General features: G+C 34.8%; 2 protein-coding genes across 7 annotated transcripts in view; one reads left to right on the top strand and one right to left on the bottom strand.

The window, feature by feature from the left end:
• The window catches only part of Hsf (Heat shock factor), a 48898-nt gene extending 42654 nt beyond the window's left edge, over positions 1-6244 (top strand). For 4 of the 5 annotated variants that reach the window (XM_019050676.2, XM_019050675.2, XM_019050677.2 and 1 more), the window contains exon 11: positions 493-6244. In XM_019050676.2, the coding sequence (XP_018906221.2) occupies positions 493-716 (224 nt within the window). In that variant the 3' untranslated portion in view covers positions 717-6244. The remainder of the gene's footprint in view (positions 1-492) is intronic. The other variant, XR_002009364.2, reaches the window with a different exon arrangement.
• Positions 6245-6589: 345 nt separating this feature from the next.
• Positions 6590-23714, bottom strand: part of Naprt (nicotinate phosphoribosyltransferase) — a 75527-nt gene continuing 58402 nt past the window's right edge. The window contains exons 7-14 of one of the 2 annotated variants that reach the window (XM_019050679.2): positions 21675-21725; positions 18658-18851; positions 18068-18208; positions 17373-17497; positions 15835-15978; positions 15190-15326; positions 14595-14723; positions 6590-13925 (exon numbers count right to left, since the gene is read on the bottom strand). In XM_019050679.2, coding sequence (XP_018906224.2) covers positions 13848-13925; positions 14595-14723; positions 15190-15326; positions 15835-15978; positions 17373-17497; positions 18068-18208; positions 18658-18851; positions 21675-21725 — 999 coding nt within the window. In that variant the 3' untranslated portion in view covers positions 6590-13847. The remainder of the gene's footprint in view (positions 13926-14594; positions 14724-15189; positions 15327-15834; positions 15979-17372; positions 17498-18067; positions 18209-18657; positions 18852-21674; positions 21726-23714) is intronic. The other variant, XM_019050680.2, reaches the window with a different exon arrangement.

Genomic DNA, 23714 nt, shown 5'->3' with positions numbered 1-23714 from the left:
ACCATTTCTATTAGCACTTTAACTAATTGCAAATTTTTAGATTCCTACTTCAAAATTTTTTTAAATGCTTCTCCCCCCCCCCCCCCCCCCCGCGAATAATATTCAGCTGTTCACCTATTTATGAGTAATTCTCTCGACTCAATTCCTGCTTTTTACTTGTCTCAATTTCTGCTTGACGTAGTTGCAGAAAAAAGTTGGAGTGATTACAGTTAAAATCGTACTAATTGCAAAGTGATCATGAGTATTATTTTAGTAAAGTTCTGGAACATGTGTCATTTCAGATCAAAATAACAAATTGGTTTTTATGTTATTTAGGAGCAAACTGAACTAAGTCAAATTTTCTTTTGTTCAAGTTACGTTATATTAGCTCCTTCCCTGAAAAATTTGCTCCATTTCTCCGAGTTCTTGAATAAATCTCTGAGGATATAATCACTCTTCATATCATCGAATTCATTCCAAAAAATTATCAATTTCTCCCTCCTTTTTTTGCAGATAACCAACTCACAACATACAACCCTAGTAACCTTGATCTAGTTGACGTTTTCCAAAATTCTGAGTGGAGTGTTCCAACGATAACGGAGCAGACGAATGAGGATGAAGATCTCTTCAAGGATCTGAACACACCAATCATCAGTATTCCGAATAGTCCGCCAGTTTCTCCCCTTCCTCCAACACCCCTCCCTGCTACGCCCAGTGCGAAAAGAAGAAGAAAATGAACGGCATCTAATTAATTTTAATTTAAGAATTTATTCTTATTATTCATGGTTCATGGCACCCATCGGCTCAACTTTCTGTACAAAATGCTGAGGATGCAAGCTAGTCTAGTCGATCAGTCTGCTGTTCGGCATTTGTCAAAACGCGTCAGAATTATGTGTTTTGAAAATTGGATGCTTTTCATAACATACGGAGATCTCTTTCTGCAGCGGATGCACTAAAAACTACAGTTTTTACAAAGAAATTAAAGTTTTTGAAACTTAGCGCAGAAAATTTAAATTTGTCAAAGTTTCCTAATCAGGCAAAAGATCCTATTTATAATATGATTCAGACCTGGTTGCGTCTTGTTCAAAAGCTAGAAATGCATCCAACTTTCAGGACTGAATTAGCGTAAGTGTAGATACCTTTAGAAGTTTTTCTTTTCCTATTTCAGATATGCAGTACGATTCAGCATGAGCTGAAAAATTAGGAAATGCTGAACCAATCAAACTATTGTTTTCCTCTCTTCGCCTGAATTTGAATTTTTCTTTTGAGTCTTAGTGATTCCTTTCACACATCCAGGCCATGTGTTTTTCAGCTCCGACTCCTAAAATACTAACATGTACGAAAGCATAATTGACCACTTTTTTCTTTTTTGAAACGGGAAGGTTGGTGGATTAGTAGGTAGAATCGTCGTAGACCTCAATTACAAAGTTAGTTCTCAGAGGCCCTGTCTTAAACGTAGCTACTGTATAAGAATGGGTCAGTTGCGGAAGTTATAGAATCGCACATTGATGGTTGAATTTTTTAGATTGATAAAAATTAAGTAGATCTGTCCAGTCATTATGAACTTATCCCCAATACTGACAGAAATATTGTCACATGAAAACAAGGAGATGAAATCTACTGTGTTTTTATTTGATGCTAGCGTTATCCAACTGAAGTTCATGAATCGCATGTTTTCACAGATCTTAGTTTCACCCAATCCTACTCAAAGCAACTGACTCATTCTATCACTCGTATTTTATTGGCTGTGATAAAAAAGGTATCTGATTGATAAATAATTGTTTGATACCTATTAAAGTGGTCTTTAGTTTTGATAAAGTTTCTGTTCTGTCTTGAGTGCATCGTGCTAACAGCAAAGAAGGTGGAAATCGTTTTAAATATACCGCAAATAACTGCATCTTAAAATGAGGAGTAAGCTGTTTATACGCTCAGAAGATCAAAACCAGATCATCAATCATTAAAAAAGGAAATTGTCTACTTCAATAATGCTGCTCACTTGTTGAAATTCTAAATTCCTAGTCGCGATTACTCTTTTGGGTGAATTTGAATGAAGCAGGACTTGTAATTTTGTTAGAAAGACAGTTTGTTCTCTCAATTGTTCTCAGGGACTTTTTTTTTAATTTCATTTTTAATTTCTGTTTTCTTTTTTTGCGGCTTTTGACATCAAAAGCTGGGTCTGGTGACCCTTGGTATAGAGCGCTTCATTCATAATGAATCCAGGTTTGCGTGAGTTGAAACCACAAGTTCAATTTTTTTTTTCTGTTCTATCTCAATTATATAGGTATCTTTATTTTTTGCACAATAGCACTGATTGACTGATACCCATTTCTATCAATTATAAGAGTGCTTTAACATTAGTTAACTTTTAATCCTCTGTGAACAGACATATTTAGGGTATTTTAGAGATGATCATAGTTAATAATATTTGTTGTCCACCAAAAAATGTAAGTATTCGTTTCTTGAATCATTGCCGTCTTATTAAAGGTATAATATTACTTCTCTTCGAGTTGTCGCTTTCCAGATGAAAGAATGTAAGTGCATTTTCACGGTGAAATACCTCCATTCTGTAATTCTACTACTAACGGACCGTTACGCTTTTCCCAGTAAAAATTTCATCGATTTTTCATCTGACCATACAAAAAAATCGGCTCATTTTTAGACTAAAAATATTGCATTCATATTCTTGTAAAGAATTGAGTTAGTTGAGTCCATCTTGCAGCCTCATTACGGAGTTGCGTTCCTTCGTTTGGGAAACGACAAAACACAGACAGGAAATCAAGATACAGTCAGTTCTGACATGTTCACATCGAAACCCAAACTGAGCAGAACTACTGCAGATACTAATGAAAATTTCACCAACAGTGAAATGATAGAAAACTTGGGAAAGAAATCAAGATATCTAACAAAAATGTATTCAGGGTACACTTTTAACCTTCCTGTGTACAGCCAACTTAATTAACACAAGGTAAGAGGGTGTGGCATAGTGTCTATTCACTAAAGGCAGGATTGCCCGAATCTGGTTGGATTGCGAATTAGTCTTCGTATGACTTTATCTTGAGTTTCTTACTGTTTAAGTAAGTTAGTATGAAGATTCTTTTTTTTTTTATTCTCTTTGACTCTTTGATGCCTACAGTTATCTTTGTAAACTGATGTAGACGCTATTAGTGCTGATGTCAACACAGGAATTCTCTGTTACATTGAATTGGATCCAAACAGTAGCAATAACATGACGTAGGTACCCTCTTTCAACGCTACCAATGAGAATAAATTGTCATCTTTTGCTTTTCTGTAACATAGCGCTCATAGCGTCTCTTTCACTAGACTTTCTCTGATCAGGCCAAATCTTCTATCAGCAAATGGACTACTTGATAGAATTAAATTTGAAGCACTACAAGTTATGTCTCCCTATCAAAATTTTACAAAGAACATGTTAAATATTTTTTGTAAGCTCAAAATCAATTAGGAAACAAAGAAATTGGTCTTTAAAATTTACCTGAGCGCCAGTAAACTCAAACTGCCTGCTCGTGTCCAACCAAAACTGACACAAGGCAAATCAGGCATTAAAAATGAACTCACCATTCTACATTGAAGTCCAATCTTGGACTCTGAAGAAACTTTTTTACCCTGATTTTTTATTTTTGTACATTTTTCAAGTAAAACTCAGTTCTCAGGGTACATTATTTAGTTGCCAAGAGCACAAAATCAGTGAAATTAGTCAATTTGATGCAAGTACACTATGGTTTGTTGGGAATTGACAAATAAAGAAAACGCTGATCGAAAAGTTGAATTTGGAAGTTTTTTGTGCATATTCCATGTCTCATGTGAAATTTGTATGAGGGAAATATTAATAGCAGTGCTTAATTTTCTATCCTGTCTTGTGGTTCATTTGCTTTTCGGTAGGAAGCCACATACCACGTGTTGTTCTTTCTAACCGTTGTCTCTCTTCTTTTTGTCAGCTTGATGGAAGGTCCAGCTGCCTGTGAAAAAAAAATATCCATTAAACTATAAATTGACAGTGAAACTCCCAAACAAATTATCTTGATTGCTGTGTTAAAAAATCTCCGCTTCTATTTTAATTTTTTGATGGAGAATAAATCAACATTATTTCTTGAACTTTTTTCAAAATTTGCTTCACATTAAGAAAAAAAAATCACGGAAGTTTTTCAGAATTGACGTTTAGTAGTCCTCCGTTTAAGAAATAAAGTGTGATGGAAAGTCTGTCACAACGCAAACCGAGATACGTAGAGTTTCACTGTTGAAATGCATTTAATGACTTTTAGACATAAAAATTTATTTTTGTAAAATTTGGAAAACATGTCTTCTAAATTAGCATGCGGTAACAAAATTTTTGCAAAGTTCTCGAAAAATTCAACGAAACTGCCTGTAAAACTAACAAAAACTAATCCTTATTCCTATTTTATTCTGTGTGAGTAGCTCACGTAAACCTGGCAACAGGCGATTTATTGCTCCCATTTTATTGCGGTTGCACCTTCGCTTTCGACTGCTGCTCAGTCGCTGTTTCAGACTTAAAGTTGTTTTATTTTTGTTTTTGTTACTCGCTACTAATTTTAAGTATTCCGTAAGGCAGTTCGAATACACGGTAGTTGAAATAGTTGAAATTAAAAGGTGTACATTAAGTTTTTAATGTTAGGTTAAGTGTAAGATAGATGTTATCGCATTATGTACTCTCATTTTTTTAGTATTTAAATTTTACTCTTCAAATTAACTGTTGAAAGAATATTATCAATTGAGCGTGGGCATTCGTATTTTTATATCAACTAGAGAATTTAACTTTAATTTTAAAGTCTATACTTTATCCAGTTATCTAATCGTAAAATTAGGTCTGTCGACAGTTTTGCACTGAATCTGAGCCACTGGCAAGGAGCATTTTGAAGGCACTCATTTTGACAAAAATTCAACATCAGAAAGGATCAGTCTCATCATAATCTTTCGATAAAATTGGTTCAAAATCCACACAAGGGACAAACTAAAATGTTGGTTTTTGCACTGTTGACACGAACGTGAAAAAAATACATCGTTTCTAGATTAGTGAAGTAAAATGTCTAATTCGGAGCATGGATATTTTTGGCTTAAATCTACATAGTGCTTTTGGAAGAGACCTATCTTTTGCTTGACATGAAATAGGTATTAGCAAAATTTATGGATATCCCAATGTTGATTCATTTCAGTGAAGGTTCACTTCCGAAAACCAAAACATTTTTCAGACAAATCAAAGAAAAAAGTATTTTAATCTGTTTTTTTTTTTTTTTTTTTTTTTTTTTTTTTTTTTTTCCAATTTGGATGTAATCATGTAAAACACTGCATTAAGAAGGATTCAAATGGATTGTATTTGAGAGACAGTGATCCTTTTACAGTTCACTTGAAAGCTCCAAGTCATTGGGCGAAGATTCTTTGTGACTATATTTTTCTACTTTTTAGCAGCTTCTGTTCTTTTTAAATTATATGCACATCGTGTTTGCACAGAATAGCTCAGTCAGAATTTAGTAAAACGAAAATTGTTTTAAAATCAATGTGAAAGATTTGGCCTTGAATTCGTCTGCACAATAATTTCACCCTAGGAATTTTTAGATGTACAAGAATGGCAATGTTGTTCTGATTGAGCTGTCTTGTGGTTTTGTTTTCAAGCTTTAAAATTTTAACTCCTGAAGATCTCAAGTTCTTCTATTTTGACCACTCAAAGCTGGAAGAGTCAGTTAATTTATGCCATGCTTGGAAAACTTTGGTTTTTGACCCACCTTTAGAGTTTTTTGTTTTTCTCCAGTGTTCAATTCTGTCAGAATTCTTTCTCAAGAATGTTCCTAGTGGCTTTTCAGAGTCTCACAAAAGTGGTGTCTAATTTTGGAGTTGTTGGAAAACAAAGGTTTGGCTCAAACAGCAAGGATGTTTGACCACAATAGTAACAGGTGACACAGTATCGAACTGGCAAAATGTAATGTCTTAGCACTATACTCCCTTTGTTTGATAATGAGAATGGAATAAGCTATAGACTAATAATCAAGATTTTGACCTCATTGCAGTCCATGCTGTCAGGCCTTCCTTTGATTCCAATCCCTAAAAGACCAATTCTTTTGAAACATTACTGAGCTGCTTATTCTTAGAAAAACAAGTGTGTGAAAGAAATTCCTTCGAAAACTTTTCAGTCCATTGAGCTGAAGAGATAATTTATTAATTTGCTGTTAATTGTTGAAGGAAAGTGGACTACTGTAAAATTGTTGATGAATAAAATTATTATTGTTACTCTAAATTTTTTCGTTTTTCTTTGATTCAAGTTTTGAAAAATTCATCCGTTAATTTCGACGGCAATTTTTTGATTAATCTTTGGACCAGAAACATCCGCGAGACCAAATAAATTCTTGCGCCTCACCCTCAAGATCACTTTTTCCATGAATGTATTAAAATAGCAGAGAAGTGGAAAAGGTACCCTACGACTAGCATACTTGTCTCACCCTCTCCTTCTCTAATATCCAAGATGAATCCACACAGGTTAATCATTCCCATGAACGAGTTTTGAGACCCTATTGCGCAGTGAGGCGGGAAGTTTAATGCGATTAAAAAAAGAGAATTGAGGTGGAAGAATGAAAAGAGGAGATGAAATGAGATAGGTCTTTTTTATTGTGTGATGCATTTGAACACAAAAACTTACATGATTTTACAGTACATATGTGATTCTAATTGTGGTAGTTCCAGGTCAGAGATGAGTTTATGTTAAAGCTCCAGGATAAACCCTGCCATTAACTCTTGATCATTTTTAAACTGAGTTTTGGGCTAGAATGAATAGATAATAAAGCTAAATTTTGTTCGAATTTGAGTGGGATTGAGTATATTATATCTGTAAATGATACAACTAAAAAGCACAGAAAGTTGTTAGGTCTCTTATGTGGAACTTGCAATAATTTACATCACAGCTTACAAATGAAAAACTTCAGAATACAATTTCCCTTGGTAGGTAAATTCAATGAAGTAAAAAGGCAGTTGTAATTGAATCAGTGAGTTCGAAAACACACAAACTCGATAACTCGAAAATGCGCAACTTTCATTAAAGACTGTCAATTTTTATGAAGGTCATTGAAGTTAGCGCATCTGTTCCAACTTGGATCTTGTCCGTAGCCTGTCTTTCGGCACTAAACATCTTTTTCTTAGACTACTTTCTTCACCTACTGTGCAGTTTTGTGTAAGTCTTGATTACTTTCATTTTTCCGAGTTGGTGTGTTTTCGTTCTCACTGATTCAATTCTTTAAAATATCAGAAACTTTTGACAACATTCTTTGGTACATTTATTCAGTAAAATTCAGATTTCTTATCCAATTTCGCCATTGAGACAGGCACTCATTAAGTAGAAATACCCAGGAAAGTTAAGGAAAATTATTTGAGGCTGCCCTAAATATGGTGGATTGCTCACAACAGAACATTGGGCAGGCGCGACATATCAACTTGATGTTAGCTTAGAATCGCTTGGATAATATTTCCAACACACAAAGTCGATTTAGTTAATCCTGCTGTAAAATTTGCAAAGGTACAAAACATGGCTTGACAATTGATGCAATGAGCTGGCAGCCATTTAAAAATGAAAGTCTATTTGCAACTATTGGGTTCGCAAAGTATTTTGACTCGAGTAAATTTTAAACAGCAAATTAAATTTAGCAGAGAAAGAGCTCATGCTTTGACCGAAAATTTGTTAAGAGAAAAAGATTAAATAAATGTTCTGCCTTGCAGAATGCTTATCATGGTTTCACCGTACAAAGTTCCTATTTAAAAATATTAAGTACGAAGTACAGTGCATGCTTTCACGAAATCATGAAATTTGTTCAGAATTGCCACAACTTGGAATTGAACGTGAAATAGAAGAAACTAATGTCATTGTTTTTCCTACTTCATTTCCCTTTTTATATGTTAAATGTGGTAAATTTTTCAAAAGCCCATTTTCATTTCTCACCTGAGAGATTATGAGGTGGAAACGATTGCATAAATTTTAGCTTCCCGCTGAAAATTTGCAGAATATTTTCTGCAGAGGTTTATGAACCACATTTCACTCGTCTTTTTAGTAGGAGGTAAAGAGTTATCAGAGAAGAGATTTTAAAACAAGGTTGGAGCTATTATTTCGCAGAAGAACTCAAACCGTATAAGTTGGCAGCTGTTAACTTTCTGTTTGCAAGCGACTGAGCTGCAGTCGTCCGATAGCCATTAAGGATTGACCGCTGGTAACACTGCTACCATGCGCAGAGATGTAAATGGGTCTACTAAGCGTGACGGTCAAAAGTAAAGAGCTGCAAAATTATCTGATGGGAGTTCTACCTGGATCACGAATAATTGATCAATTATTATTGATATTTGGCTCGATCAGGATGGAAGGATGAATAGAGCAATTAAGGACAGGATCATCCAGGGCAGGAGAGCCATCGCGATGCTGAACGGGGTGCTCTGGGATCAGAGCATCTCAAAGGCAAACAAGCACCGGATATATGATGCCATCGTTAAAAGTATCGTGCTCTATGGTAGTGAAGTGTGGCCTTTGACGAAAAGAACGCAAGAAATGTTGAGGGCAACTGAAATGGATTTTTGGCGGCGATCTGCCGGCATTTCGAGACGGGACCGTGTCCGTAATGAGAGAATTCGCCGGGTGATGAAGGTTGAGAAAGATATCGTGCACGACGTCATGTCCAGGCAGTTATGCTGGTATGGACATGTGCAAAGAATGTCGGAGGAGAGGTTGCCCAAACAAGTTTTGGATTGGGTACCACCTGGGAAGAGGCGACGGGGACGTCCCGTAAAGGGTTGGCGGCAGGGCGTTGACGAAGAGATGTTGCGGTGTCAGTTGCCCGATAACCTCTGGGAAGACAGGCATATGTGGCGTTTGAAGGTCGTAGAACGCCAGAGTGCGTTGTAAAGCGACTTTAATATATATATTATTGATATTCCATTCTTACATGGTAAAAAGTGGGGAAAAAGAAGACTAATGGAATACTTCCCACAGTATCGTACACACCATGTCCAAAAAATGTGAATACATCTTTCCGATATACTTCTGTGTGTGATGATGCAGCTACAATTTTCACAATTTAAAAAACAAAATGCATAAATTTATGCAAAAACTAAATAGACGGTGATAGCTAGAGCCACTCAAAAGGTATAGTTCTGAAATATAAAAACAATTTACTAAAAACGTAAGTATTAATAGTGTTTGTGCTGTAATTAGATTTATTGTCTCTTTTAGAAAATATAGATGAAGTAGAAACACAGGATTTGCAAATTTAATCTTGGCAAGATCCTCTCATACTAAAAAAGTGAGGTCTTGGATTAAACTGACTTGTGGGGAAAATTGGGGAAGAGAGTATAAATTGATGGGTGCATCATAAGCTTAACCTTTGCCCTTTCAAGTTAGCTCGTTCCTTTTTATAGTAAAATTCAATTGAAATTTGATTAAATAATGTAAAAAGTGCGAAGAGGAAAAGGAAACGGCCAACTTCTGGGAATAGAAGGCCATAGACCTTTCAGCTTGGTCGTAAAAGTTTTGCAAGTTGACAGGTTTGGCAACTATTCAGATTATCTAAACCTAAAATCTCCATTGTAGGCCTGATGCGTCTTTTAGATCATGCGAACACATTTTTGTGAAAATCGAACAGGTAAAATACTTTAACTTTCCTCAAGATGTGTCTTTTCTTGGTTTCTACTTATCACTTCAAATAAACATTTACTTGCCCAAAAAGTCTAGAGAGAGCAGTGAGATGATGGATTAAGTACAGGTGAATGAGACTAAAATAATTCTCTCACTTAAAGTGAGGGAAAAAATCGAAAAAGTGGGAAAAGATGGCTGTTTACAAATAAATTTACCCTTAGTGGATGTTCAATTAGAAAAAGCTTTAGAACTAACTCTAAGTAACAAAGTAATAAGAGTGATGGTCTACTCTAACAATAATTATTGACCAGAGTAAGTTAATAAACCGATCACTAGAATTTCACAAGAATTCCGTAAAATTTGCATAAGAAATTGATAATAATATACCGGTGTAAAACAGTAAAATATCGGTGAGATTTATTCTATAAAATTGAACAAATTGTTCATATGAAAGGTGATTTGTACCAAACTTCACTTCGAATCGGGGGCTTCTGACAACTTCATCCTCTTTAAGCCTAAAAATTCACGTACAGAACATTTGCATTCATACCAACCTCGCTACATGCAAAACGAAAAATAAAGTACTGAACCTAATATTTGTTCATCAAAGCTGATTGTAGGTCAATTTCAAAAGACTTAAAAAATTAGCTGAAAAACATGAAAAATATTTGTACCTGACAATTTAGAAAATTGAGCTTCACTTATGGCTTGCAACTTGCAAATGAGAGTTAGCTTCCAACAATAAGTATTTGGGCTAAGACCCATTAAAAGATGATAAAAGATCAATTTTCTTTTTTTAAAAATGATTGAAGTGATAATAACTATGAAATTTCAAGAAGCAAGATACAGAAAAAACATGTTAGAGAATCTTTTTATAGTTGCTCTGATAGAAAAAACCATCTCAGTAACATCATTATGTAAAAGAAAAAAAAGGAAAACTTATGATAAGTTGACTCATCCATTGTTTAACGCAAAGAGCATAAGTTTATGACGAACAATTTTATAATTTTGGTATGCAAAATCTCTGCTTAACTGATCTGCTCTTTCGTTAGACAGATCATTGATGGCCGAAGGGCGAAACCTCGTACCTCAATTGCAGCATTTTTTAATTTCCGCTCCAATCTTATTTTCACATGGAGAAACAAGCCAACTTTATAGCCTGAAATGTTTACAGAATATCTGCTAACTAAGATGAAAATTCAAGGAAATTTTCAAAAAATTACATTGAATGATTTCCCAAAGAAAAACTAAAGTATAATAGGAAGTCTACAACGTTGCAAACAGAGATACGAGGTTTCGCATTTTGGCCATTGTCATACTTGACTTGAAGAATCAAGATACGAAATGCACTCTTGCATGAAAAGTCAAGGACACTTTAACAATAGCTTTTGAGAAAAACTTTAAAACATTAAAATTGCTCGCTTGAACACACCATAACTACTTGTAACACTATTCAACAATGAATTAAAACTTTTCCATGGATCACACAACAATAAAAATAATCATAAAAAAACATAAAAATTAAAAATCACAAAAATATACAGCCAAAACTTGGAGTTTCGGATAAAAAGAATAAAAAAATATAATCAAACTATATTCCATGATGATGTGGGCAAATAAAAGTAACGGAAGAAATGAAAAAGGAAGCTGGAAACTAGTTTACTTCTAGGACTATAGATATTTTGACACTACAAATATACAGATAAAAATTATTTATTACTACCAAATCAACGAACCTTCAAGAGAACCTAGCAAAAGGATTAACGATTGACGGTTCTGCTATCATAACAAAAATATTTGTCCTGTTCCCTAATTGTTAACCCTTTGCAATTTATCAGACCTGACCCGACAGAATTACATTTTTCCACACTTGAATTGTTGATCAGTCCTGACTAGATATAGAAGTTCTGAAGCTTTCAGCTCATATACCAGGCCCCTCCCGATTCAAAAAATTTTGCTGCAATCTTAGCAGTTGCCGGGACAACAACTAGGAGGATTGGCGAGCTAAAACCATGCAATTACTTTATTCACAAGCTTTTGAGAGGTCATACAACACCTAATAAAAGGCTAAGATTCATTATCAGTTGGTAAGGTGAAAAGGGAATTTTTTTCTGCGTGCGAAGTGGTAATAATCTATAGAAGGTGCATAGATGAAAAAAATTCCTTCGTAATTCTCTTTCAAAGTTTAAAAGGGAATACATCATTCATACACTTTTTTGGTGTTTTCATCCAGATCAAGGTCAGATAAGTTGCTGATTGAATATAGCAGTGTTTTAATTTTCCTTAGAATTTGTATCAGGTGAGGTAGCAATTGTCCACTTTCGATTTGCTAGCCATTGTGTTGCAGTTGTCTAATAGCCATCAAGGATTAACAACAAGCGACAACGCTGCAATGTGCAAAAATTGATCTCTTGCGCGTGACAGTCAAAAGTAAACTACTGCCAACCTTTGTGACGTGAATTCTAAACATCAGAGCTTATGCTATTTTTTCAGGGAACAAAAACGCAATGTAAAATCGGATTGATACAAAATCCGGGTATAAGAAGAAAAACTTAAAATCCAGTAAAAAGAGTTTCATACTCCAACTTATTAGGATTGTACCTTGACTGCCTATGGCACTTTCTGGACATTTTACATTTGTATTTCAACTGTGGATGCGTGGATGGCACCTGCTGGGCTCTACACTAGCAATAAAAAAATTAAAAAAATTGCAGTTAACATCAAAATTTTAAAATACTTCAGAGGTATTTCCAAAAGATACACACTCATTTGGATTAACTTAGCATGAACTTGGTTCCTTGCTCAGTTATTGAGTAAAACATTTGATGTGCACTATTTTTTAAGCAATGAGTGGATAAAGCTGCAGAAAAGGATTTCTCATGGAGTACCAAGAAATTCTAAGATTTTTTGATATTCCTTGTGATTTCCTGAGTAAGATGAGCTCTTAAAATCGAACATTCTACAGGCAAATCTTGAGACAATCAGGTCTGGAAATTGCTCTACGTTATAATGCGGAGAAGTGGCACTGTCACCGTGTCGAAGATATGAAGCTTTTTTTTAACTGAGCCCACACACCGTCTTCTCTTCGCAATCAGTGCAAGAGAATGCTTGCTTCTTGCTCAATTACACTTTTCCACTTGATAATGCATGTAAAACTGCTAAAAAATGCACTTTTCAGACCTGATTTTCCAGAGGTTGGCACGAAGGAGGTTTGATATTGAGATCTCATCTTATTTAAGGGATTGTAAGGAACATAATATAAAAATATCTCAAAATTTAGCCGACCCCGAATTTCTTTGTATTCTAGGCATAGTCCTGTGGAATTAACCTGCATTTTCTGTATTGTTGCGGATGAATTTGACTGATTTCTTTGTTGCAACATTGATTTTTTTATTCAAAATCAAGTTATGAAAAATCCTAGAACTATAATCTTTGATAGTTCAGTGTGTTCTTTCTGACTAAAAATTTGACAATAAAGAAAGTAAGTAACACAGACCAAGATAATTTCATAACATTCATGCAAAATTGCACTGTAATTTTTTTCCTTGGCTGTAACTTCTTACTTGATACTTCAATGATTTAAGCTTTCACAAGATAGAATCTGCATAATTTTGTTGCATTAACAATAGGCATAAATAAAAGGCAATTGGGGCTCTTAGATCACTGTCCCTGAACCCCAATTGTACAACTGCAGGGGCCAAATTTCGGACTTGAGTTCTCAATATGCTACAAAAGTAAGGATGTTACAAAACGTTCCTTCAAGAATCAACAGAAATCCCAAAACCTGTCCCACTGGTAGATGGGATTAGTGCAGTGCTGCCACGTTTCAAGTAAAATTCACCTAGTTTTCATTGCTTCTATAGGGGAAATTGGAGAATTCTCCATAAAAATGGCAACGCTGAAATTAGAGATCAATAAGAGAGCAACAAGATAACAACAAACAAACAGAAATTACAGAAAAATAAATTATCAAGTTGAGTATACTGGAAAAAACCCAGCTTTACAACCCTGAATGACCACTAATTACTAAGTGGTTTGCGTTGATTGTATTTGACTTGCCGCGGCACAGTTAGAATTTAGGTATGGACAATATGGATATGCCGCTCCTGACATAATGCACAGCGACAAAACCCAAGTTGTTTGATTGACAACTTTGACCGCATTTTTGTGCTGGTGAGAGTTTTAGAGCAAGAACCAGGGTTCTTTGGTGAGAAAGGATGATCTTCTGGAGTTTTTAAGATAGCTCTCCAATAGGAGCATTTTGTAACCATAAATCATGGATGAAGTTGTAAAGACAATCACTCACTGACACCTGCAAAAAAAAAAAAAAAAAAAAAAAAAAAATTAAAAAATTCGTGAAACTGGATTGAAGATAAAAAAAGATTAGGTTGGAGAGAAAAATTATCTTGGTACAGCCTCTTGTAAACTGTCAATTTAAAAGGTAACTGAAAAAATGAATAGAGAAAACGACCAAACTAAGATGCTTGCAGACAAAATAAAAGACATCTACAAAGCGTTGATACCTACAAAAATGATTCAAGAAGCATAATTTGGCTTAACATTGAAAAAAAGAGGCAAAATAGAGGCAAGCTCATTGAAGTAAATTTAGAATAATACCCTAATCTCAACTGCTGGACTTGTTGAATAAATTAAAAGTTTCATAGATGGCGCGTGAAAATAAGTTCACTTATTTCCTGCTAAACCGGTCATACTGATGTCAAATAATCATAGTTACCAGTCGGTTTTGCGGTGTGATTCAATCATGATGTTCAACGATAGGAGCACTACCCGTGGAGCTAATTGTGAATTTAAGTGTTGTGAATGCGACAGCCAGTTAACGCTTGCGTCACGATAACTTCCAGTAATTTTACCTCATAGCGGTTACATTTGGCCGGTTTTTTTGCAAGTTTCCTCAGACTAGCAGGAATGTTCCAAAACATAAATTGGCAGGAAGTGTATGAAATGGACTATTTTTATTTACCTTATAAGGAGTTGGATTTAAATTGCGTTTGTGATCTTGTCTTAACGTCAGAAGCGAAGTCTGAACCCTCTGTCTCACTTGATCTAGCGTTGGTAATTCGCACTGAGTTTTTCCGTCCTTCCAGTAGCACTAAAAACATAAAATTTCAAGCTGATATTGACACCATAATAGCCTTTGCACATACAAGGGGTGTTCCAAAAATCTTGTAATTAACTAAACTGGACATTTCCAAAGTTTCTTTGATTTTTATTTAACAGAGTACTGAGCGATTTTTATTTAACAGAGTACTCAGCAACACAGAAACTTGAAAGTTTGAAAGTAAATACTTTATTATCTAGGGTACATTCACAGAAAGTTTTTAAGGGCTATAGTTTAGTTCTTTCTTCAGAAATAAAAGATGAGAGAAAATTAGACAACACGAAATGCAGTAATCCCAATTTCAGGTAAGACCTTCCAAATAGTAGTCCATCAGGGGCTTTCGGAAAGCATAGAGAACATAACTACATATTAGAATTTTCCGAAGATGTACAGCACTAAAAACCAGTCATGACGTTCCCAGGCAAAGATAAAATATTCCACATGGCAGATAGCTTACCTTATGAAGATGTTCCACTCTTCGTGGGGTAACGTGAACTCTTTTGGATTCCTCGAAGGGATGTCGACACAAAACCCTATGCCCCACTTCCGGAGGATCTTCATCTGATCTTTGAAGCAAGTCTATGAGAGCATGACCTGTGATAAAATTAAGAAGGACTCAAGAATGAGAAAATTAAGAACAGTTACTTAAGACAACAGAAACAGACATCTCGATATAAGGAAGATAGAGAACTGAGTAAGTCAGCAAAAGTTAAGATTCTACATTGCTAATCCAGTGCATGGACCAAGGGCTGAAGTTTCAAAACTTTTATCCAATTATTCCACAAGAGAGTATTTTTTCCCCTTGTGCCTCACATTAATGTTTGTTAACATCAATTTCTTTCAGAGATGATCAGGTAATTCATCTACATTTTTTGTCACCTCAAATAAAGTAAGTTTTGTTTCTTACTGCAGATTACTTTCTGGGGATTTTGAAGAGTTTACCGTTTTGCCCGCTTTTCAACCACAAAGGCCAATTTTTCTCGGGTCAATGTCTTTCCTATTCAACTTACTCATTCAGCTTTGCAACTTGTTGTAGAATAGTGGTATGAGTTCTAAAATAAGGAGAGTTAATTTTTGCGCAAAAATGAGATAATTTTATTACCTTCAACACCATACAACCGATAAGCAGACTTGCAACCAGGCATCGTGACTTTTGCAACATCATGGCTAAGCTTAATGCGGGGAGTTCCATTAATTTCGACTAGCTTGTAGACACAACCTAAGGCAGGTTGTCTCTGGCATGTAACTGAAAAGAAACCGATTTAGTGTGATTTAATTCTAACGCAATACAGCTTGATTGATCATAAATGAAGGTAGAGTTCAATTGATAATACAAAACCTTTGTCTCAACGGCAATTAAAAATATGGTTATGATCAAATATAATTTAATTTTTTTGTTCCAACAAGTGCCGACACTCACGATCAAATCACTTTAACAGCTGGCCTTGATATTGGCATATTATTAATATCAAACCATTTCACTGTCAAAAATACAAATTCAGAGTAAAAAGAAACTTGCATTATCCAACTTTGTATCATACAGACTGCTGATTGTCTGACCTGCGGACGGATTATTGAAATTGATAGACAAAACTACAGACAAAGAAGACATAGGGTGTATGGAGCGATCCTATTGGTTGAAATGGGTTGTTCCTATAGACAAAGGGAGAAAATGATAGACTAACTGTCAGGTCTCTCGTAAGTTGCCGTTACTTAGTCTATTACCTACCTCCTTTGTCCATTGCAACCACCCGCTTCCACCAATAGAATCTCTCCATATCTCTTTTGTCTCCATTGTCTGTAGCTTTGTCTATCAATTTCAATAATCGGCCCGCTGATAATGCGACTGATCGAACAATACTCACAAGAAGTAATGCTGCGGGGAATCTAGATTTAGGGTTAATATTCATCTGAAAAATTGCTAACAGCCAGGGCGTTTGCAAAGAGACAAGTTCAGCCTGAACAGGGAAAGCATGGAAAATTCAAGAGGTAGAGAGAAGAGACTCTTGACTCTTCAATCCTGTTTTAGTTGGTAGGTAAATAACAATTACGCCCCTTGATATATATCTGAAAGTTCATGCTTTTAAATTTTATCAGGCTTTTTCCATATTCAGCCTAGTCCTGGTTCTAGTTAGGCCACATAATTAAGTTTCTACTGCATTTCAGCGAGAAGGACACAAAGCCTTTTGGACATATCGACGGTGAAACTGCAAAAATACTTATCTCAGTTGCAATGTTTCAAAATTTTCACTCCTACTTCATTTTTTGGAAAGAGATCAAACCGTTATCTTGGGTTGAACTTTTATTAGCATACTTCCCACATAAACAAGATAAAACACCAAAATTTTCGAGAAAATACAATTAGTAGTTCATTATGTAGAGAATAAAATATGACACGAAGTCTTCAATGTTGCAAACTGAGATTCTCATTTCTGCAGTTTTACCAAGAATAAGTTCGTAAATAAATGAAAAAAAAATATAATAAATCAGCACTTGAAATCTTTTGAAAAATGTCTACATAAGTTACAAGCCAGCAACAAATGTCATGTGTTTATAAGGAGCCTTTTAATTAAAAATAGGAAAATATGCCATTAAGACGCAGCTGTTATGTGCGCTATTAAGATGATGAATTTTCCTTACCCAAATGAGTTCCAATTCCAAAACAATCTATTTTGTGATTCTGCTCATTTAGGCTCAATATTGTTTCCTCATTAATGTCATTGGAGGCAACTATCTCCAACTCTGAGAACCACGGTATATTAAACCTGCAATAAAAATTAAAATATTTCAATCAGAACCTTCTTATTTTATTTAAACATTAAGGTTCTCATACTTTCTCACAATGGATCTGTTGTCGTCGAAAAAATCTTGAAAAAATCCACAATATTAGATGAATCTTTTTGGTCATAATTAGGACAGAAAATTTGGCACTTTCTTTCCTTTTCCAGCTCTTTTGTTGAGTAAATTTTGGATCATAGTAAAACTTATATGATTTTGCTACTTGGAAAGGTTATGAAAATTTGAATATGATTATAAGTGTCGGTTTTTATAAAACTCTAAAAGGCGTGACCAAAAAACTGTGATTTCTGAACTACAAGGTGCATTAGAGAGTGTGACAAATCACTGGATGACATTATTTGCTAAAATAGAATAGAATTCATTTATTTTTGCAGGCAGTTCAGTTGACAAAATTCAGGATCAAAGCTATTTTCGTCCAAGTCAATCATTAATTCTCTGAAAATTTACCAGCCCCAGCAACAGCAACATAGCAACAGAAAAAGCAGAAACAATATGAAGATTTGGAATGTTTGGATGTATCGAAAGGGAGAACTCACTGATTGGCAACTTTCTGAAAGACTTCATGTGCTTTATTTGATAGATAAGCCAAATCACCGCTGTCAATCCTGATTCCTATTGCGCGGTAACCAAGGTCACTCAGGGCCAGGGCAACAGCGCAGAAGTTTATTAAGCCGCTCCTGTGCAACAATGACAAAGAAAATTTAGACACAATTAATTCTGCCTAAAAACTTAACTGAATAACATAAATTTGAGGGTTTGCATTACAGAAAGCTCTCCACAGAGCTAAAACACAATGATGGAGGGGGCCACTCATATAATAAGTTTTAAAGGGAGCTGAGTCTGCTTTAAGGGGGGGAAAACATTCAGGGCTGTATGATGTAACGCTAGAAATAGCGCATAGCGCCGATTTGTCCAGCATTCTGAGAAAAATCAATGCAAGGTGGCAATTTATCATCCAAAACGCTAACTTGAGGGGGGTGGGTCAAACTGAGCCATGCATAATTTTTTTAGGAAGATGCAGACCTGCCTCATGAGTGCGTTGCAAGAGAGAAAAAGGGTAAAAAAATTCAATTTTCAGTGTTATATATTTCATGAACGACCCCGGGAAAAAAACAATACAAGTTACCTTTTAACATCATAAGTATCCACAAGAGCCATGAAACCATCTGGAAAAGCAATTGCATATGATACGAGGGCTGCCAGTTCTCCATCTGATGCTTCATTTGATGAAAAGTTCAAAACAGGAAGTATCTTATCTCTCCATTCGATACAGCGATCCAAGAGGTTTTCTTCCTGACCGGTCAATCGATTTAGAAGCATCTGTGGTGAATAATATTTAGTATTAGTGCTGCAATCAAACTAAGTGTCAAAAGACTCTATTTTTAAACTAGTCTTTCTCTTTACATTTTTTAAGCAAGAACCTTCAAGAATGACTTCAGAGAAGTGAACATTTTTAATTCAGCTGGGACTTCAGCACTTATCTAACAGTTTTGTCCGCTAAAATTGTATAACTTATTTTGCAAGGTTTGAATTTTGTCTTCTTACTACATATTGCGTTAAATGTTGAAAAATTTGTTATGTTTTTCTTCTTTTTAATGAAAGAATCATTCAACAAGAAAGACTATATGAAAGTAATTAAAATAAAAAGTGCAACCAAATATGAGACATGCTTGTAATAAAATATTTTTACCAGCAAAAAATGCAATTCAACAAAAATAAAAGGCATATATGCATATACATCTGAAAAGTGAAGGCTTCACGGGAGGGATTTTTTTCTCGGACACTGTTGCAGCGCTTTCACAGTTCTTTCAACAGACTATAAAGACCTTTAGAAAGAAAGAGGGCTTAGAAAGCTAAAAAGATGGGGGTCTTCAGCCTTCTAAGCCCCTGGGGACACTACGTCTATGCTAAAAGATAGTTTTGTGCCGTATCGTGGTCTAACAGATTTTGCTTGGTTCATGAATAAAATTCAAGCAGTTTTAAAAAGCCATGCAAATGAATCTGAAAAAGAGACCTCCAAAATAGCTAACTACAAAACTAGTAAAACGTGAATTATGTTGAATTAGAAGGAGTTTTACTTTCAGCTGAACACTGTCTACATTTTACACAGCTGCCAAATATTATTTGTTAGAAATAATGCTATGGTGAATGGTTCAGTACCAAACTTCTGCATAATGAAGAAAATAAGGGAACATTGCACAAAAAGCGAACAACAGATGCCATAAAATAGGAATATTTGATTTTCTTAAGTAAAGAAAAGAAGGGCAAATGAAACAATAAATTGCTTTCAGAGTAATAATACTGCTTAAATCAACCAAACACACGCTAACTATGAATACACCATACTCAGCGTTTGCGAGTAGATTCAGGGACAATCAGACTAATAATTTTGTCATCATGACAAGATTAGTTTGCGTGAAGTTCATAATACAGCGCAGTTCACATTTCTGAAATTTATGGGGTTAAAAACAAATTAGGTTCGAGATCTGTCGTAAAAATTTATTAAAAGCTATAACAAGATTAAAATAGGTACATAACAGACTGTCCATCTCTCTCTCCTCAAGAGGGAAAATTAAGAGTGGGTATAAACAAAACTGGTATTAAAAAAAAGAAAGAAAACTTAAATTAGCAATAGTTGATGAATTGAAATGATAGATGCTTTGCCTATTAAATATTTGTATATTAATCTAAGAATAATTCCTTAAGGAAAAAATACATGCAAAAATGTAGATGGCGCTAGATGTGACCATACATGCATGCAACTATTCAGTTTACACCTACAATTTTGCACAAAAAAATTAGCAATGGGCGATCAACGTTTTTCACTTCTACTTAAGGACAGTTCCAACAGTTACACCATTTTAAAAAGTATGAAAAATTTTGCAAATCATTTTACCTTGTGAAAAATAAAAACAAGGGTGGTGTACACTAATGAAGGAGAACAAGACAAAAGCAATACCTTGAAAAATTATTAAAAAAAGGCGAAAGAGACTAATATTCTTAAGCAAGACAATTAAAAAACATGAAAAAGAAGAAAAAAAACCTTGGTATGGGGAGAGGCAGTTAAGATTTGATGATCATAAGATCAAGAATAATTTATAACTTCAGTCTCACCATGTCTTAAAACATTTTCACACACTTTCATGTAAAAAAGAGATACAGATGAAAGAGAAGTTCGACACATAGAAAGTGAATAAATGAAAATAAATTTTGCAGGGACGACTTGAATTTTTTCAAATTGAACAGACCTCTAAAAAATAAAAAGTGCTCACATCCTGCTCTTTTTACTTTAGAATCGACAGATAGAATAGGAAAAGACTTAACGTTCCTAAGTAGTGGATAAAACAAAAAGGATACTTCTCTTTTAGCTGAAATATCTATAAAAATTTGGGAGGGCTCCATGTGAATACATAAAAAAGTGTAAAAAATTTCCATGGGTTAATGAGTGGACACTGCTCACTTCAACTGACGATTCTTGAAGATTAGCTCAAGCAGTTTCTAAATATGAACGCTTCAAAACGAACAAGCAGCACAAATTATTATTTGATATCGTCATTTCAAATGGGACACAGGCTGCCGAAACATGACATCAAAGATTAATGCATTCTTGAACGGGAATAAGAACAAAGACTAATGCAAGTAAGTAAAAGTTATAGTTTGAAATTTGTTTAAAAAGTTCAATTTTTTGCCAATTTTAATTTAAGTTCCTCACTTTCTTGATTTTTCAATTACCTCCGACTCGATTCCTAGCTGTTAGCGGCAGCCTTCCAAGGTTCACACAATCACCGTAAACATGGAAAACAATCTTGGAAGATCTGCCCCTAGCCCAAAATTAGTCTGTAGTAATCAAATACTGTGCAAATAAGTACCAGAGTAACAGAATACATAAATAGATGAAGTGATACGTTTTAGCCGTAGTAGTGCAACATCAGAGTGTAAAAATTAAAATCATTATGAATTTTTTTTAAAAATACATTTTAAAGTAAATTAAAAATCAAATTTTTCTCCTTCATTCGTCGGACTTTTCACTCCAATCTTTTACTGAGATTTCTTTAAAGAAAGGAAAGATCACCCATTGCTAACCATTGCAGTGACTTATTAACAGCAGTGCTGAAACGTTAGTGCAGAATTAAAGAGGCCTACCTGTTCGTTCATCACAATGTCGTAGATATTTAGAAACCTTCGCTCAGCCAGCTAGAGTTTAAGAAAAAGGTGTGTTAAGTTTCGAAATCGTCTTGAAAATGCAAAGATAGGAAATAATTAAACAGACACTACGCTAAAGTTAAGTATCGGATACATAATTGGGAGTTTATACAGCTATACTACTTCGGAGGACCGAAGGTGATGATACAATTAATTTCAAATGATATATACAGTTGAAATTGCAGGAAAAGGAAAGCAATTTATGAAATAGATCAGAATAGAAGTAGGATCAAAACCAAAACTAAGCTAAGTTGTGACATTCTTTTCTGGGAAGAATGTAAGAATGATCTAGAGAGAAAAAATAAATCTAACAGCTTCTGTTCGGCATAAGTGGCAGGAGTTTCAACTGGTATGGTTGGTAAAAAAGATTCATACATCTTCGAAGACAAAATATATTTTTAAGCCTGATAGAAGTTTAACTTACAGATGAGAACAAAATGTGAAAGTTTACAGGCTGTCAATAAACCGATCGATTCGGTTTAACTTATTTTTTACCTTCTTTCAATTTGTGAATGCGAGTCTTCGAAAAATAATCGCATCTTGGGAGATTTTGAGTGAACTTCTTCACTTATAATTTAACCACTTTAAGCAGAAACGAACCGAGTCACATCAGCCATTGCTGAATTTCATCAAAAAATTTATTTTTTACAGGAGAACGGTTGAGCATATTCTCTTAAAAATTTCAGGGAATTTGCTTCTTGTCACTGAGAAAATCTTCCAAAATTTTCAAAAAAATCTAAATTACCATTCTACTGTGAAACAATAAATCATTCGACATATGGGAATCGCTGATGAGACTTGATAGGTCCAATTTTTAATAAATGGGGCATTTTGTACCAATTTTTGCCTTGTGACAGTGGCTCAGAAACACCCTTGAGCAATGCATAGTTTATGGACAGCCTGGTAATATATGACTGGACTACAGTAAACGGAAAAAAATAGTTCAGACTATGACATATGATGGATTCTAAGATGACAGAGAGTGAGAAACCTGTCATTAGATTTGTAGAAAGAGAAGTATGGCATAATAATTTATGCCGGTTATGACATAAATTAAAAGGTACAGAATGAAAGAATAATGAATGCAGTTTCAACAAAACTTGCTAGTTTTCCTTTGAAAAGCCCTGTACAATCAGAAGTAATTGCCTAAAAAAACGAAAGTAGATCAGCATTTGACGCAGACATTGGTCGACAGCTTTGCCATCAATCATGTATTTAAATTTGCTTTTGGATTTTGTACTATATGAAGCTAGGGCATAAGTTTAATGCAGTTTTTTTAAAGTAAAAACAGCTAAAAAAAGCAGGGGAGAAATAGAAAATATTAAATGAAAAACCAGAAGAGGAATTCATCAAGTTCGAAAACCAGGGAAAAAAGAGGAGTAACAGTTTAGTGGCTCCTTGCGGGGTTTGCAAAATACTCGGCCAGAAAAGAACATTCAAGTAAAAGCTACATAGGAGATGACTGAGAGTGTGGAAACATCGAGAGTGACGGTGGAAACAATTATATCTGATTACTGAGAACAGAAAAAATTGAGTCAAGAGGAAGATGATAGATTAAGTATGGAAGACTTAGAAAGAGGAGAATTGGATTCGTAAATTTTTGAAAACTAAAATGTTAGAGCCGCTAAATTTTCATTTTATTTCCAGACCACTGATTAGACAAAGAGACTTGTCCTGATCTTAATATCTGAATGAACAAACACACCCAATAGAGAACGAGAAAAAACATCGATTGAAATGACACGGAAACATGAAAATGTGGGCTCTTGTAACAGCAAGACATAAATATTGGACTGAGGTGCGTTCGGCATTATTGAACAGTTATTTTTTGGGGACATTTTGGTTGGGTTGGAAACAATTCGTTTTTGGAGAAATATAAGCAAATAAACAATACTTTTGACTGAGAGAAAATCTCATAGGAAAGGGAGCCATCATCAACTTACACCTGAAGAGAAAAACCTCTGAGGACGACTAAACTCG

This window comes from Bemisia tabaci, chromosome 6, assembly GCF_918797505.1.
Source record: "Bemisia tabaci chromosome 6, PGI_BMITA_v3".
Lineage (NCBI taxonomy): Eukaryota > Metazoa > Arthropoda > Insecta > Hemiptera > Aleyrodidae > Bemisia > Bemisia tabaci.
Note: the sequence above shows the minus strand (reverse complement) of the source record. Positions and strands in the feature narration are given on the sequence as shown.